At 38.3% G+C, this 15,091-nt stretch overlaps 1 protein-coding gene across 1 annotated transcript in view; it reads right to left on the bottom strand.

Moving 5' to 3' along the window:
* The window catches only part of LOC112548372 (sodium leak channel non-selective protein-like), a 14,639-nt gene extending 2,532 nt beyond the window's left edge, over positions 1-12,107 (bottom strand). Inside the window, exons 1-3 of the mRNA XM_025194004.1 lie at positions 12,010-12,107; positions 7,779-7,925; positions 5,371-5,553 (exon numbers count right to left, since the gene is read on the bottom strand). Of these exons, the coding sequence (XP_025049789.1) occupies positions 5,371-5,553; positions 7,779-7,886 (291 nt within the window). The 5' untranslated portion in view covers positions 7,887-7,925; positions 12,010-12,107. The remainder of the gene's footprint in view (positions 1-5,370; positions 5,554-7,778; positions 7,926-12,009) is intronic.
* Positions 12,108-15,091: the final 2,984 nt, after the last annotated feature.

Here is a 15,091-nt window from a genome sequence, read left to right as displayed (position 1 = left end):
AAAGAACAGGAAGAAAAAGATGCTATACTCTCAGAAACGGGGTTTGAGGCTCTCCTGTAAATATGCTTGAGTAGCATCATCTGACAGAGAAAAAAAACTGACAAGTAAAGAATATTGTGTTTTTCTTCCAATTCAATTGCTAACCCATCTCTTTATTTGCTTACTCAACCCTAGCAAGTATTTAAATGAAAACACACAAGCGCGCACACACACACACACACTGCATTAATGTCATGATCTCAAGCATCAAAATGTGGGGTTTCCATCCATAAGTACAAAAGCAGAGAATAAGAAGCAAGTACCATGAAGTAGTAGTTAGATATTAAGGTCACCTATGAATTCACTCTGGGGTGGGAGTGAGATTTAGTTAAAGCACCCTGGCTGCCATTTTGAAATGCAAGAATACTAAATACATGAGACACTTCAGCACACCGGAGCATTCTGATTAGAATCCTCCAGCAGACTCGATTAATCGAGTCTGCTCTGATGCGTTCTAATCAGAACGTGTAAACGTGCCTTAAGATTGGGGCCGTAAGTGCTGGAAGGACCTCCGTCTATAATGATTTAATATAGATGTCAAGTTCTTCTCTACTGTGCTGAAGGGTGTCAGGTTCATCTCCTATTTCACATACATCAGAACTTCTTAATTTTTACTAAATGTAATACATTGGAAAAAAAAGTCAACATTGAACAATTAACAATTTTCAGTCTCTGAACGGTTCTCTCAAGTACTTCATTTTAGTTTCTAAAATGCTAAGTATTTTTAAGACATACCCATAACAGGATTTAGTAGACATCTGTTAACACACTTCATGGATTTTTCTTACAAAACATACTGATGTAGTTAAGTCACACAATCCACAAATGCATAAGCAACTCAGGGAACAGAATGTGCAATGTGTAAAAATCATTAAATTGAATGATTTATGTATAAGGTACCAGGAAATATTTAAGTATGGAAACTTCAATATCCATGAAATACAGAGAACTTATATAAATAAGCTTTGTGAAAATAAACTACCTTAACCATATTAAATGTGACTATAAAGCCTAGTTAATATACTTGATTTTTCATTACCAAAATCTATATTGTTGGCTTATTATTAAGAAAACCTTTTGCTAGATCTAACAGTGCATACAAAACTCAGACTAATAAGTCATCACAGTTCCCCTTATTACTTGGATAATCCATCTGATGAAGTAATTAATCAGCAGTTAATTTAAATTAATTCATTAAAAATGTTCCATTAAAATACAGGTACAAACATTAAATTATCTTGCACTTAATAAACTGATATTTTTCCTTAACTGATATAGTAAAAAAGAAAAAAGATTTTTCAATCTGCTTCATAGCTGATATTTTTTAGACTAGTGGGGGCCATTTTTTTGGCAGGTGTGCCACAAATTAACTTCACACCCTCCCCTAGTGTCACACTGATCCCCTTCCTCTGCCGGGGGGGTTGCTGTGCGTTTTGCCCCCAGACCTGTCCCCACTGCCTGATTTACTGTTTTGCTTTCTGCTTCCTGCCCCATCTGCTGCTGTGATGCCCGTCCCCTCCCTGATCTGCCGCATGCTATACACAAAGGCTGCCTGTGCCACTTGTACCCATGTAACAGGTTGACCACCCTTATTGTAAACTATAGGTAATGAAAGGATTAAATAGTAAAATAAGCTATCACTGTTCAATTTAAAAACTCTATGCGCTGAAAGTATTTAATATACCAATATTTTAACACATAAGAATATCCCAAGGAACAAAACCAAATTGGCTGAATTCTGCTATGTATTATATACACTTCATGTACCGTCCCACAAAATATCACTAGTCCTCTTGGTAGTTGTATATAAATTTTGAGCAAGTCTAGACAAAAAATACAAAGTAAACTATTCTAGTATTTTGTGTTTTCAAAACAACATTCCTACAACAAGATCTGAGGGAGTAGAAAATGTGCCTGGGATTTTGTTAAACATATGTTTTCATCTGGAATACAGTCAATAATAAAGTAAAATAAGAACAACCTCCCATATACTTATTTGTGGTTTTTCTCCACATTGCTTCCTGAGCATCGAACATGTTTCCTACGTTAGTCCATGAAGCTATGTCTATACTCATTCAAATTACCCTGAAAGGTCATTTCTGCAGTAATAGCTACTAGAAAGCAGTCAGTTTTTGAGAGCAAAGATGTGGAATATCTATAATACATCTACATGCTGCCATGACAAAAATAAATACTGACTTAAGTATAGTTTGTATTATCGCATCTAACTTCCTTAGTATCTATATTTCATATCCCTTTCTTAAACATGTGCCATGCACTATTAATATGTTAGACTGTGATCTCTTTAGGGAAGTTACTGTGCTGGCCATTATGTTTTGAAGCTCTTAGCACATGATGCATCTGTCAGAAAAAATAATATATAATTCAACTAACATTTTTCATCATAATCTATCAACTAAAGACCAGGTCAAATCACCCAAGGAAAATAGATTTTTCATTGATTATTATTCCAAGAATCACTTAATGAAGTATTCAAAGTACTCAAATACAATGTTTTCACTATGATTTAATGTTAAAAGATACTGCAATATGTTTTTTTCTGAAAGATGCCACATAAAATATTGATCCAAACTTTTCCAATATGACAAGCTTTTAATTATAAAAGTAGCACCATTGAAGCCAATTGGGTTATTTATTTAAGCAAAAACTACTTGCGTGAGTAAAAGCTGAACTCTTAGTCTGTACAGTTGTAGGTAAAACCTCAGGAAATTACATAAAACTAAATGTAGCTCTATTGCAGTTAAATAATCACTTTTGTGTGCAAGTGATTCAAGCTTGATCTACTTTTACCTTATTTTTATCTATTAAGGAAAGTGTAAAATTTACTAATGCAGTTTTAAAACTCCTTAGTAATCCATCTATCTATATAAATATGATTAATGTACAGAAAAAAAAAAGATCAAATGCATTAGAGGCAGCCCCATACACTTCTTCAATATAATAGAACAGGGGTTGTCAGCCGGGGGTACGCATACCCCTGTAGGTACTTGAGAAGGCCCTAGGGAGCATGAGCAGGCGGGAATGGAGCACCACCACGCATAATCCCGTGTTGCTGTGTAGGTGCCACGGGTTGGGGAAGCATGCATGCAGTGGCTGCTGCCGCTCTGTGTCCGTCTGCACTCCACACCCCCATTATTCGGCAGCTGGGGGTATACTGTCCCACATCCGGCCGCTGAGGGGTACAATGATCTTTCAAAACCTTTCAAAAGGTTGAAAACCCCAGTAATAGAACAAATCTCATCAGATTCAATGAAAATCAGTTCATCACATCCATAAAAGCAAGCTTACAAGATTCTGTGTATGTGTCTGGAAACTGCTGTGATACATTACTCATGGTCCTCAAATGCCCATAGTGAGTGAAGTTTGATAATCCTCTCTCACAACTCAAGAAATTAAACTTAAATTACTACCTCACAACTTCTTTCATGCCAGAAACAGTGAATTGTGACTCTTCATACGTCTTGTGTGTAAATTTTGGCCACTGATTCCTTACCTCAGTCCATACCACTTCAGGTCACACATGGCCAGTGCAAAATGCATTCAGCAATAAACAGAGGAGTTGATGGCTCCCTGTCTTTTTGCTCACATCCTGTTACCATACACTGATAGAGCACATCTATACACGAAATTGTTTTGATGCAATAAACGTCAGTGCAGTTTGCGCCGGAATTTGTTTCTCCCATGAGCAATATTTACACGAGTCCAAGACTGCAGCATACAGAGCCAGGGCAGCACAGCCACAACTGGCAGAGTATCTGGAAGGTCATCCTGCCAGGCCATAACTGCTCCTACGAAGCTCAATGGGCTGCAGAGGGGCTGGCTGGGACATGAGAGTGCTACAGTCAGGGACATCCCCGATTGGAGGCAGGGAGCACGGGGGGGGGGCGGCAAATCGGGGCGACCGCCCTGAGCCCTGTGCTTTGGGTGGGCCCACAGAGCCAGGCGCAGCAGCAGCAACACAGAGCTGAGCAGAGCAGTGGCTCCACATCCAGCCCCCACCCCCCATGCCGATTCATTGGATCCGGGGCCCATGGGATTGGATCGAGAGGGGCTCGCATGGGCTGATTTGCCCTGGTCCCCACACCCTGCTCGGGTCAGTTATGGCTACAGTACAGAGCTACCTGCTGGCTAGCACCACACTGTAGCAACCTCATGCCCCAGCCAGCCCCAGTGACCGCACTGTAGCAACCTCATGCCCCAGCCAGCCCCAGTGACCGTCTACACATGCATTGCAACAGAGTAAATAATTCCACCGTAGAATAGCACTTGTGTTGGGCAATAATATCCTATGGTGGAGTTCTTTACTCTGGCCTAATAGCACCACTTGTGTAGATGGTGATGCTGCAGAGCTAACTAGCCTACTCCGCAGTAAGCATCTCATGTAGATGAACCCACAGAAAAGCAACATGTGGTCTATACAATGCACAAGGATGTACACAGATTCTCCACCATCAGGCAGCTATCTAGATGTTGATACTAAAATTGATAACATTTATTACTAATACAAAACATATAATGTATATAACGTAACAAAATGGTGCAGAGATAATCATGTGCTAAAGCACAATGTAAAGTTAGAATACAATGCATAACTAGTCTCCGCAGTCACTAAACTATTAGACAGAGGAAGGGAGGAAATTAAAATACTGATAATCTGGTCTGTATAATACTGATATAATAACGCTATTATTTTATTTAAAAGTGATTAGACAGTACAATGCAATAATGATGCCTTCTCTGCTCTATTTTCCACAGATTTGCCTGTATTTAAACTGAATTTGTATGTTTAATCTGACAGGTAGAATAAAATCAGTGAAACAATGCTAAAAAGGGATAAACACTTTATAAATTTATAGAAAAGGCTGCAGATTATATTTTCCAGTATCATAAATAATCATCCCAACAGATAGAATCAGATTAAGTTAGTATCAAAAGCAAAGATGTCCAAAGTTTAGATGAGTATATTCTATGAAATCAAAAAAGGAAGCACAACAAATCCCTGATTTAGCTTACACAAAAAATGGAATATTAATGAAATGTTTAATCTTACTTTAATCAAACAACTTCCTAATGAAGATACCTAGTCTTAATAGGGTGAAAATAAAAAAGATCTATATTTAAGTCATAATGTTTACATAAAACTCTTACTGGTAGCCTGTAGTCCAGAATAACAATTTCTGTATCATGTTATGGCATGCAGTGGAACACATTCACAGAAAAAGAACTGAATACATATTTTAAAATTGTAAACACATCATTAGAATACATTCAAATACATTTTCATGACAGAAAACATTTTGAAATGCTCACCTTGACTATTCCACGGATGTGCATTTTTGCTATCATCTCTGCAGTATAGAGAAACATCAAGAGTGTATCTAGAGCAAATGTCACATATTGAAGAGGAGGATAATGCTCGAAGGTCTTTGGGGTGTTCATACAAACAGAAATGACGCTGATGATGGCACAGATACGTAATAAAGAGTGAACCCACTGAAAAAAAACAAGGGTTACAATATGGTTTTGATCATCTAAAATAGCACAATTATTTGAAGCCTACAGGTCCTAGTGGCAGTATTTTATGTAAACAAGGTTATTTTTAAAATGGCATGATCCATATTTGTATGGTCACTGTCCAGAGATAGATATTTCTGATTCTATTTTAAAAATAAAATAGAAAATGTAAGGAAATCACTTGGAGGGTCATGTAATCTAATAGACTGAAGATCTAGTGCAGGACTAGGAACTGGAAAATTCTAATTTCTAACTTCACACCTGTTACATCGTAGCCTTGAACAAGCTGTCATATTGAAAATACAAAATTCTAATAAAATGTTTTTACATAATGACACTTCCTGCATTAAAATGTTTTATATTTCTGTGGTGAAAATAAAAGAAGCTACTCTTATAGGACTGTTGGTGGTATTACTTAAGAGTATTTAAAAAACTGATTTGTAAATTTATTACTTAAGTCATCATATGGCCCCAGAAGTAATTTAAAGAGAGTTGTAAACGCTGAAAGATTTCCATCTGCTTATAAAAAGAATGCTTACAGAAAAGGAAGCTTCCCTGTACCAGTTTACCTCAATTTCATTCCAAACAAGCATCTCTACAGTACAAGGAAAGTTCATTTTCTGTAACTGTTTAGATTTTTGCCTCTGCTCATTTTTCTAACAAGGGTGACAAATTGTGCCAAGTATGAGAGTGGGTTTAGTATGCAGTAAAAACTGGTATACAATTGGATATAATGGGTACATTTTCAAGTATTTAAAATACTACTGAAAATATCTGGAAGCCAGATATGTATAATGGTTTAGAACTGAGAGGGTTAAGTGTGTCAATAAAGACCAACAGAATCATGTACTCAAAAACTATGTGCTTACATTCCTTTTTAAACTTAAGATTAATTTCTACGTCCAGCCAATTCCTCACATATCACTGGCACTGAAAAACAGACGTAGAGACAAAATGTATAATCGTGTTCAATTGGACATAAAGTAAGCGGTAGGTCTGTAGTAATTTCCCTAATGACTACAATATTTACAATGACTTTCTTTCATTAATGAACTGGCCTGATTCTGGTTTTATGAAAGAGTCTGTATTCTACTAATAGCATCCTGGGTCTTTTTAGTCACCAGAAAATCTTAGCTTTAACAAAGCATTATGCATCATAAGACATGGTAGATGACCAAAAAAGGATATTCACCATATTGTCATGTAAATATCTCAACATCATACACACTAAGCATATCTTATCCTCTACAATATGACTACATAGCCAATATCTCAAGAAGAAAAATATTTCCAATCACTGTGTATTGAAATTGTGCATCAGTAATGTATTATATTTTATGTTTCTGTAGTGACTCCTTGAGTTTGTTGCAAGAGTTAGTGATGGCATTCTGTTTAAAAGTAGTTAGTATGAGTAGTTAATGCATAAGTGTTTTCTTGTGAATGGATGTAAGCACTGAAACAAAGCTGAATGGCTCTTATATCCCCATGGCAACACAGATGACAGTTTAAGGAATGCCACTGATATGGATTAATTTCAGATAATTTTTTTTCCTTGTACAGATGAGCATTTCTCCTATATTTTGAGAAAAGCATAAAACGGATTCTCAGCAAAAATAAGAGCACTTCAAAACTTGGAGAAATCCTGAGAACTCCCTGGCTTAGTATCATTTTCATGTTAAGAATAACATTATTTCATCAGTTTGGAGTTACTCATTCTTTGGGTCAAATACACTGAAAGACTTTGTGATGTGGATTAAAAGGAACAAGCTAATTACCAGTTTTACAGCAACAAAGAACTAGGAGCTTCAAGAATACTAGCTACCCACTTCAACCGTCTAAGCCTCACTCTCAAGATTTTCTTTCTGACATCATTTTGTCAGTCGGATTTGAAATTTAAATTAAGCAATGTTGGCAACCCATGCTCAAGGAAAGACTATGGAAAAAAAGATTTTTTAACAAATTTGTTGCAGTATATTCACTGATTATACTTTTTACTTCCCAAAAATTGATGGGGGGGAAAAATGAAATAAAATATTTTCAAATATGTACTCACTGATTGGCAACTTCTGCTAGCCAACTACTTGCTGACCTCTGTTTATTCAAAATCATTCTTAAGTTTCCTAAGTTCCTAAGTTTCACAGGAAGAATATGCTTTAATAGTAATGTTTTAATTATAATTGATAATTCTTGAAAGAGAAACATACTGGTTTGTTAATCCACAGGATATCTGCGTTGTCAGACAAAGATTCATCAGGGCCAAAGTCTGTAACTGGCTGGGCTTCTACCCTCGAGCTTTGTTTCCGTTTGAGCATCCTGGAGTTAACTTTGATGAACTATAATGGTGAAACCCCCTTGGAAAAAGAAAAAGGGGCATCAACTTATTAAACAAAACATAAAACATTTTTAAAAGACTTTTGGAAAAGCTTTGTAAACGTATAACAAGTATCATTATGCCAGGTCTCTCTTGTATCCATTGATTAACAGATTGTCTCCCTTATTAAAACACTGTGAAAAACAGCAAAAGTGAATCACATTGGATTAAAAAAGCTTACAAATAAGTATGTGTCTAAAATATTTATAAAAATCTAGCAAAGCAGATAGATTATTATCAGTTGTGCCCTTGTAATGAAAAGGAGAATACTGTCCCATGGATAAACTTAAGCAAAGGTTGTCTGTGTGCACTTGACAGGGCACCAATGAATGTAATGGCACCATTCTTTAGACTGTGTCAGAGTAGGCCCATTCAGAACCCCTCCTCTCAGGGGAGCAGACACACACACATTTCAAAAACTGAAGGGATGTGAAATACCTCAGATGAGTTGGAGCCGAGATGGAATTCCCAGAAGCCTTCTTCAGCCCCACCCCTCCAACCCAACAAATACATAGATGCCCACAGAGCTGGATAAGTCCAGGAGATGAAGAAGTTCCACCATCCCAAGGGATGGCATAGCTTGTACAATGGGGATTCAGGGGAGGAACTGTCTTCCTGGGACAGAACCCCACCTTGCAGGCATAGGCTCATACCTTTTCTTCACTAGCAAGATCATTACTCCACATCCAAATATTACATATGCCTCTATGTATTCCTTCACAGGATCCCACTTCTCAGTGGGCAATTCTACAATGTGTCCCTACAGTGCCCACTCACATAAGCCATGCCTGAAAATATGGAGTGGCTTCAACCACCAGGGACAACCACTGGAGCTGTTCTCACGACTTCTGCTCCAACATGCTTCCATGGAGCCATAGAGACATGCAGATGACTTTCACTGCTGCGTTTCCAGGTTTGATACGAGTGAGAGCAATTGAGTGAGGTCTGCTTGACAGCACTCCTCCCTAGGTGGTGCCATGGACTTGGCATAGACATACCCTATCACATCAAGCATATGCTGCTTGTCTTAATCTTCAAACACCTGTAAAGTGTATACTGACATGACCTGTCAGCAGTCATTCAATATCAAGCAGTCCACCAATGATATCACTCTCCATCATCCACTTCTAAGATTTTTCAAATGAGCACGTCCATGCTTTATCCTATGCTGTCCTGTGTACATATAAAGTTCTCCCTGTCAACTTCCACAAAGCTCTTTCTGTCTTCCCTCATACCTCTGTTCTTCATTTGTTTTCTTCTTTCTGGTCCTTACCTCCTATTTTGATACTGTTTCCTTTACCTCCTTTCTGCTCCTGCCTTCTCCTGCTGACCCACTTCCTAATTTTCCCACTTACTAAGTGTAACATAAACCAAAACACAATAGGGAATCCTCAAAGCCTCATGGTTGTCATGACAGGTTTTGATGTCATGAAGCTTCACACCAATCTGGTGATGACAGCATGCAAGACTGAGAAAAAATTAACTGAAAGGGAAGCACTCTCAGTAGGAAACTTCTGCAGATCCTAAGATCTCTTCAGAAGAAAAAAAAATCCACATTATAAAATATGCTTACCTAATCAGTTCTTTGATCATATTACTTTAAAATAAAAAACAGTAATTATCATGTTAATACTGTTGACCCATTCCAGTCATAATTGAGTTACTGTCTTTGATCAACAGTAAAGAAAATAAATTACAATAGATTAGCAGAGCAAAGTCCATAAAGTTATTATGGGAAATATATTCAGGAACTGTGCATTGACTGGTGAACTACTACTGATGTTGTTTTAGAAATGTTACTGTTAAATAACAAGTTGTGTGTGGTTTGGGGCAGAAGATGAATTAAAGTTCTAGTTTGTCAGTTGGTTATCATACATATTTCTGTATTACCCTTCTTTCAGCAGTACTTCTTTATACGTTTATTGAGTATGAAGATAAGCACACTGCTAATAATGAGATTCTTATCCATCTGCTTGTCCACTACAGCATGCATTCTTTCTAGACTAACTGGAACATATACACGGTCATGAATTGTAGATGCCAACAATGGTTTGGATTCATCAAGCTCATCAAGTAGCAGCCAAATGCCATAGGTAAACAGATCAGGCATAGTGCTTAACAGAATCATAGAAAATTAGACCTCAGGAATTCATCTAGTTCAACCCCCTGCTCAAAGCAGGACCATCACCAACCACATAATTCCAGGCAAGGCTTTGTCTAGGCTGGCCTTAAAAACCTCCAGGGATGGAGATTGCACAATATCTCTGGGTAACCTGCTCTAGTGCTTAACTATTCTCCCAGTGAGAAAGTTTTCCCCAATATCTAACCTAAACTTCCATGGGTGCTACTTGAGACCATTAGTCCTTGTTCTGTTATCTGCCACCACCGAGAACAGTCTAGCTCCATCTTCTTTGGAATCAACCTTCAGGCTATTAAATCCCCCCTCTGTCTTCTCTTCTCCAAACTAAATAAGCCCAGTTCCCTCAGCATATCCTTGTAAGTCATGTGTCCCAGGACCCTAACCATTTTCATTGCCCTAGGCTCGACTCACTCCAATTTGTCCACATCCTTTCAATAGCACTGGCCCAAACTGGACACAGTACTCCAGATACGGCCTCCTACTAATGGAGCCCAGTATGCCATTATAGCCTTCTTCACAACAAGGGCACACTGTTGGCTCATATCCAGCTTGTTGTCCACTGTAATCCCCAGGTCCTTTTCTGCAGAGCTACTGCTTAGCCATTTCGTCTCTAGCTTGCATAAGTGCATGGCTTTGTACATTTGCTTACTGACCCTCATGAAAATCCTTTAGCTCCAGTCCCCCAATCTCTTGAGGTCTCTCCGAATCCTAGCTCTCCAAAATATCCACTACTATCTATAGCTTGGTGTCATCTGCAAACTTGCTAAAGGTACACTCCATCCCATCTTCCTGGTTGTTGATGAAGAACAAAACTGGCCCCAAGACCAATGCCTGGGGAACTCCATTAGATACTGTCAACTAGACAATGAGCCCTACGATCCAACTGCTTTTCTATCCTCCTTACAGTCCATTCTTGCTTCCTCTTACTTCTAAACTAGGGCAAATTAATAAGCAAAGCAGAGAGTAGAAAGAAAAGAACTATATATAAAATAGAAGGATAAATTTGCTTATTTTACAGATGTGAAATGAACAGGATATCTTTTTTTTAGGAAAGCCCAGTAAGCTAAGATCACAAAGCCAAGACAACCCTAAAATGAGTTTTAGAATGACTTAATGAGATTTTTTGCAACCCCCTTAGTCTATGAACTTCTGTTTTCTTGTTGGTTTTTAAACAAGGAAAAAATGAAGCAAATGTCATACTCTGCTGAATGTGAAGAAATTATACTAAGTGTAACCCCTGAACACAATCTTTCTGAAATTCTGATCCCAATTCTAACCATGTCCTTTCCTTACTCACAAACTAAAATGAACACAGAATATTTCTAACTCTGAAGCTTTTAAAAAAAATGGGGTATACCTACACTCTGGATGAAAAACTGGCATTGATAAGGAGAACGTTGCTGTCTCTGGCTATGCTCATTTCATATTTATTTTGGTTCTGCTAGGGGGGTTTTCTTTAGAACAATATCAGCCATAAAAATTCATAGTACTTGTGTAGGTTGCTGCTTTCCTGTGTAGCAATGTGTTGTTTTAGCTTTTGATTTTAAATATCTCCTTTTGTTTTATTTTTAGATGCAAATACAAGCCAAAGGAAAAAACAAGAGAACAAGTTAAAAAAAATGTTCAGGCAAGAAGCCCACTGGATGCATTAGGTCAGTCTGTTCTCTTTTTCTATAAGAGCCAGCAGGTATGTTCAAAGAAAATTAAAATCACAGCAAGACAATTCCAAAACCACATCTGAACAGAACTTCAGGAAAATAGGCTGATTTACCACCATTAAAACAGATCTGTAGTATCCACTGAAATGAAACAGAGTAACACTAGTATAATAAATGGTGTAACAAAGAAGTCAGTTAGACCCCAAGTGCCCAAAGAGGATAATGAAAAGAAGGCACAATTCCAGTTTGTGCCATCTGCTACTGACCTTAAGACTTCTTGTCTGATGGAAGTCTTCACTATCCAAAAAGAGAGAAGAATAAATGAAAAGCAAGTGATTGATCCAATGTAAGGTACAGTCTGGGAAACCCATGGTTTGTCTCATACAGGGTCTGTTGTTAGTTTGCAGTAAATAAGATTATTGCATTACAGCAATTTCTGCAACAAAACATACACAAGCTCCTAGGGAATACACTAATAAAGAATGAAGTCACAAATGATTATTGATAACTAGAAGGATTTCTCTTTTTTACTTAACTTGGTGTGATTTACATTGAAAGAGAAAAATCAGGCAAAAGACTCCATAAAATTATAGGAGTTTATAAATCCTGAAATTTTATTTTAAAAAATTGTCATAAGAAAAATTAATAAACCCCCATAGGAGGAAAATGAAGACAATACCCAAAAGATGGCACTTCACCTTCCACTGGGATTAATACCAGTAGTTCTAAAGATTACTGACACTAGTTCCCTGTACTCTGTTAACCCTGTAAACAGGAAAAGAGGAACAAAAGACTCAAGTTACCAGTGGGAGGAACATGCCATGGGTGGATGAGGGTATGAGCTCACAACTAGGTTCAAACAGAAAATGTTTTCTTTAGATACCTTTATGGAAACTGTTTTTCCATCCAAAACAAAACTTTAAACAAAACAGTCTCTTCTTTCCTCCTCTCTTTTTCAACATAATCAGTAAAACGAGAGAGGTCATTAGCCATATTAGTCTGAAGTCAGGCAGAAGGCATGACAGAGGTGTACCTTAGAGACTAACTAAATCAGAGATGCATAATCTGTCATCAGAGCCGACTCGAGCAGGGTACAGGGCCCAAGGCAAATCAACTCGTATGGGGCCCTGACCCCGCACACCTTGGATGTGAAGCAGCCACCATTGGCAGGGGGCGGTAGTGAGTGACTGGACACAACCCAGCCACTCCTCCCAGCTCTGTGGAGCCCCCCAGCATGCGGGGCCCAGGGCAGTAGCCCTGATTTGCCCCCACTCCCTCCCCACCCAGGGACGGGCCTGTCTGTCATGATGCTGAAAGCATCTGATGAACTGAGATTGGCCCTTATGAATCTCTGATTTAGTTAATAAAGAAAGTATATCTCGACTCTGCCTTCAATCAGTAAACTGCAGTTTTTAAATGCAATCAGCTGTTTAGTTTTTGTTCTGAAGTCATTCAAGGTTCCTTCTCCTAATAATTTTTTTTTCCATTTCCTTTTTCTACATAAGGGAAATAGTCCAAAGGAAAGCTCATAAAACCTACCACAATTAGATTCTCATTTGGTCACCAGTTATACAAAACAGTTGGGCAAGCACTGAGCCTGGCAGCAAACGCTAAGACTTGTAAGCCAAATAACAAGAATCAGATTGCAATTTTCAGATTTAGGGAGGTTCCTATTGCTTTAATATTGTCATCATTTTTCAAAGTTGCATAAGAACCGAAAAGGTCTCCTGGGTCTTGCTAGGTCAATGGCTTTGGTTCGTATACGTGCATCATTCACGTCCTAAACATACTATTCCTCTTGGGAGAAGTCAGATGTAGCTAGTAGCCAGGATTAAACATAAATGTGACTACAACGGATCAGCCTAGAGAATTATTGCTTACAGAAACTTATCAACAATGCCTTATGACCTCACTTCCCACTTTTTTTACTATATGTCTTGAAATATACAACAGAGATTATTTCAAAATACTATAACATATATTATAAAATATAATATATATACTTAGAGCATACATCCACATTATGTGCTCTGGTGTCATTGTTTGGATTTTAAACACAATTAGTTTTGGTTTGGTTTAGTCTTCCACCACACTTCCATAATTTTTTTCTTTGAGATAGTGAAAATGGTGATACAGCCTTCCAAAACTGGCTGCCAAAAAATAATATCTACTGAACTTGATTTTTGGGTTCTAAATATCATTTTGGTTCACATACCTTCTATCCTCTGTACACAGGGAAAACTGAGATAGGTTTAGGTTTTGCTCCATGGTAATTTATGGTAAATGCTGAGAAGTGACCGCCCTGTGAGGGTGGGCATCCCATATGGTAATAAAGTGTATCTATGGCTATATAATATAGGCTTAATGGTTAGATTGTGGCAAAGGGGGGAGTTGCATTCTTTTCAAAAGCAGACTTTGCCACCATTTGTTGCCTCAAGATGCAATGGTGATATGCTCTACATAGGGTTACACCTTAAAACCATCTCGAGACCAAAACTGGCCCAGAATGCAGTGACTTAATTATTTCTCTAAGAGCATCTGAATGCCAGTGGTTTTGCACCTGTCTTGGAAACTTCCTAGTCTCTGGGTTACATTTAGTGCTTGCTGTAAAGCTGAAAATATCCAACGATCTCTCTCTCTTTCTACAACCTCAGTTGTGATTACCAAAGATGCTCAAGCTGGATACCCCTTTAAAAAAAATAGAGGAAGTGAAGTCTCTACATCTTACTCCCTCCTTTTACCCAAAATACCCTGAATTTGGTAAATTTCTGAGAATGCTGCTAAAGATAATATATTGTGCAGGGTTTATGAAGAGGGCAGGTGTGCTTCCTTGAACACAAAGGGGCGGAAAGAAGTTTTTTGTAGGTAGAGTGTCCATTTCAATGATTATTTTAATGCTGTTTTGGGTATGTTGTACTGCTAACTGTGTGTCAGGGTGCTGAAAAGTCTTGCATACACACGCGTTGATTATTCAAATGGAAATTTTTTTTTTTAAAAAGCAAAGGGTGACATTTTCTTTTATCATTGTTATATTTTTGCTACACAGCATTCAATTGTTTTACACCATTTTCCGATTCCAAATTCTTAACCAACCATCATTTCAAGATCTCCCAACCTTAACCGCTGAAATCTTGGGGGCTGGACCCTGCAAACGCCATATGCCCTGGGAGGCTGGGGGGACACAGGGACTACCCGCAGGCGCTGTGGTGCTGTCCGCAGCAGGGGCATGGCGGCAGTGAGCAGGGAGCTCACGCAGGCAGCCCTGGCAGTGTCAGTGGCAGGCGGGGAAAGGGTGGCGAGCACCACACAGTGGTCAGTGACCACCTGCAGATGCCATCAGCGGTGTTG

This window comes from Alligator sinensis, unplaced genomic scaffold (assembly GCF_000455745.1).
Source record: "Alligator sinensis unplaced genomic scaffold, ASM45574v1 scaffold1095_1, whole genome shotgun sequence".
Classification (NCBI taxonomy): domain Eukaryota; kingdom Metazoa; phylum Chordata; order Crocodylia; family Alligatoridae; genus Alligator; species Alligator sinensis.
Note: the sequence above shows the minus strand (reverse complement) of the source record. Positions and strands in the feature narration are given on the sequence as shown.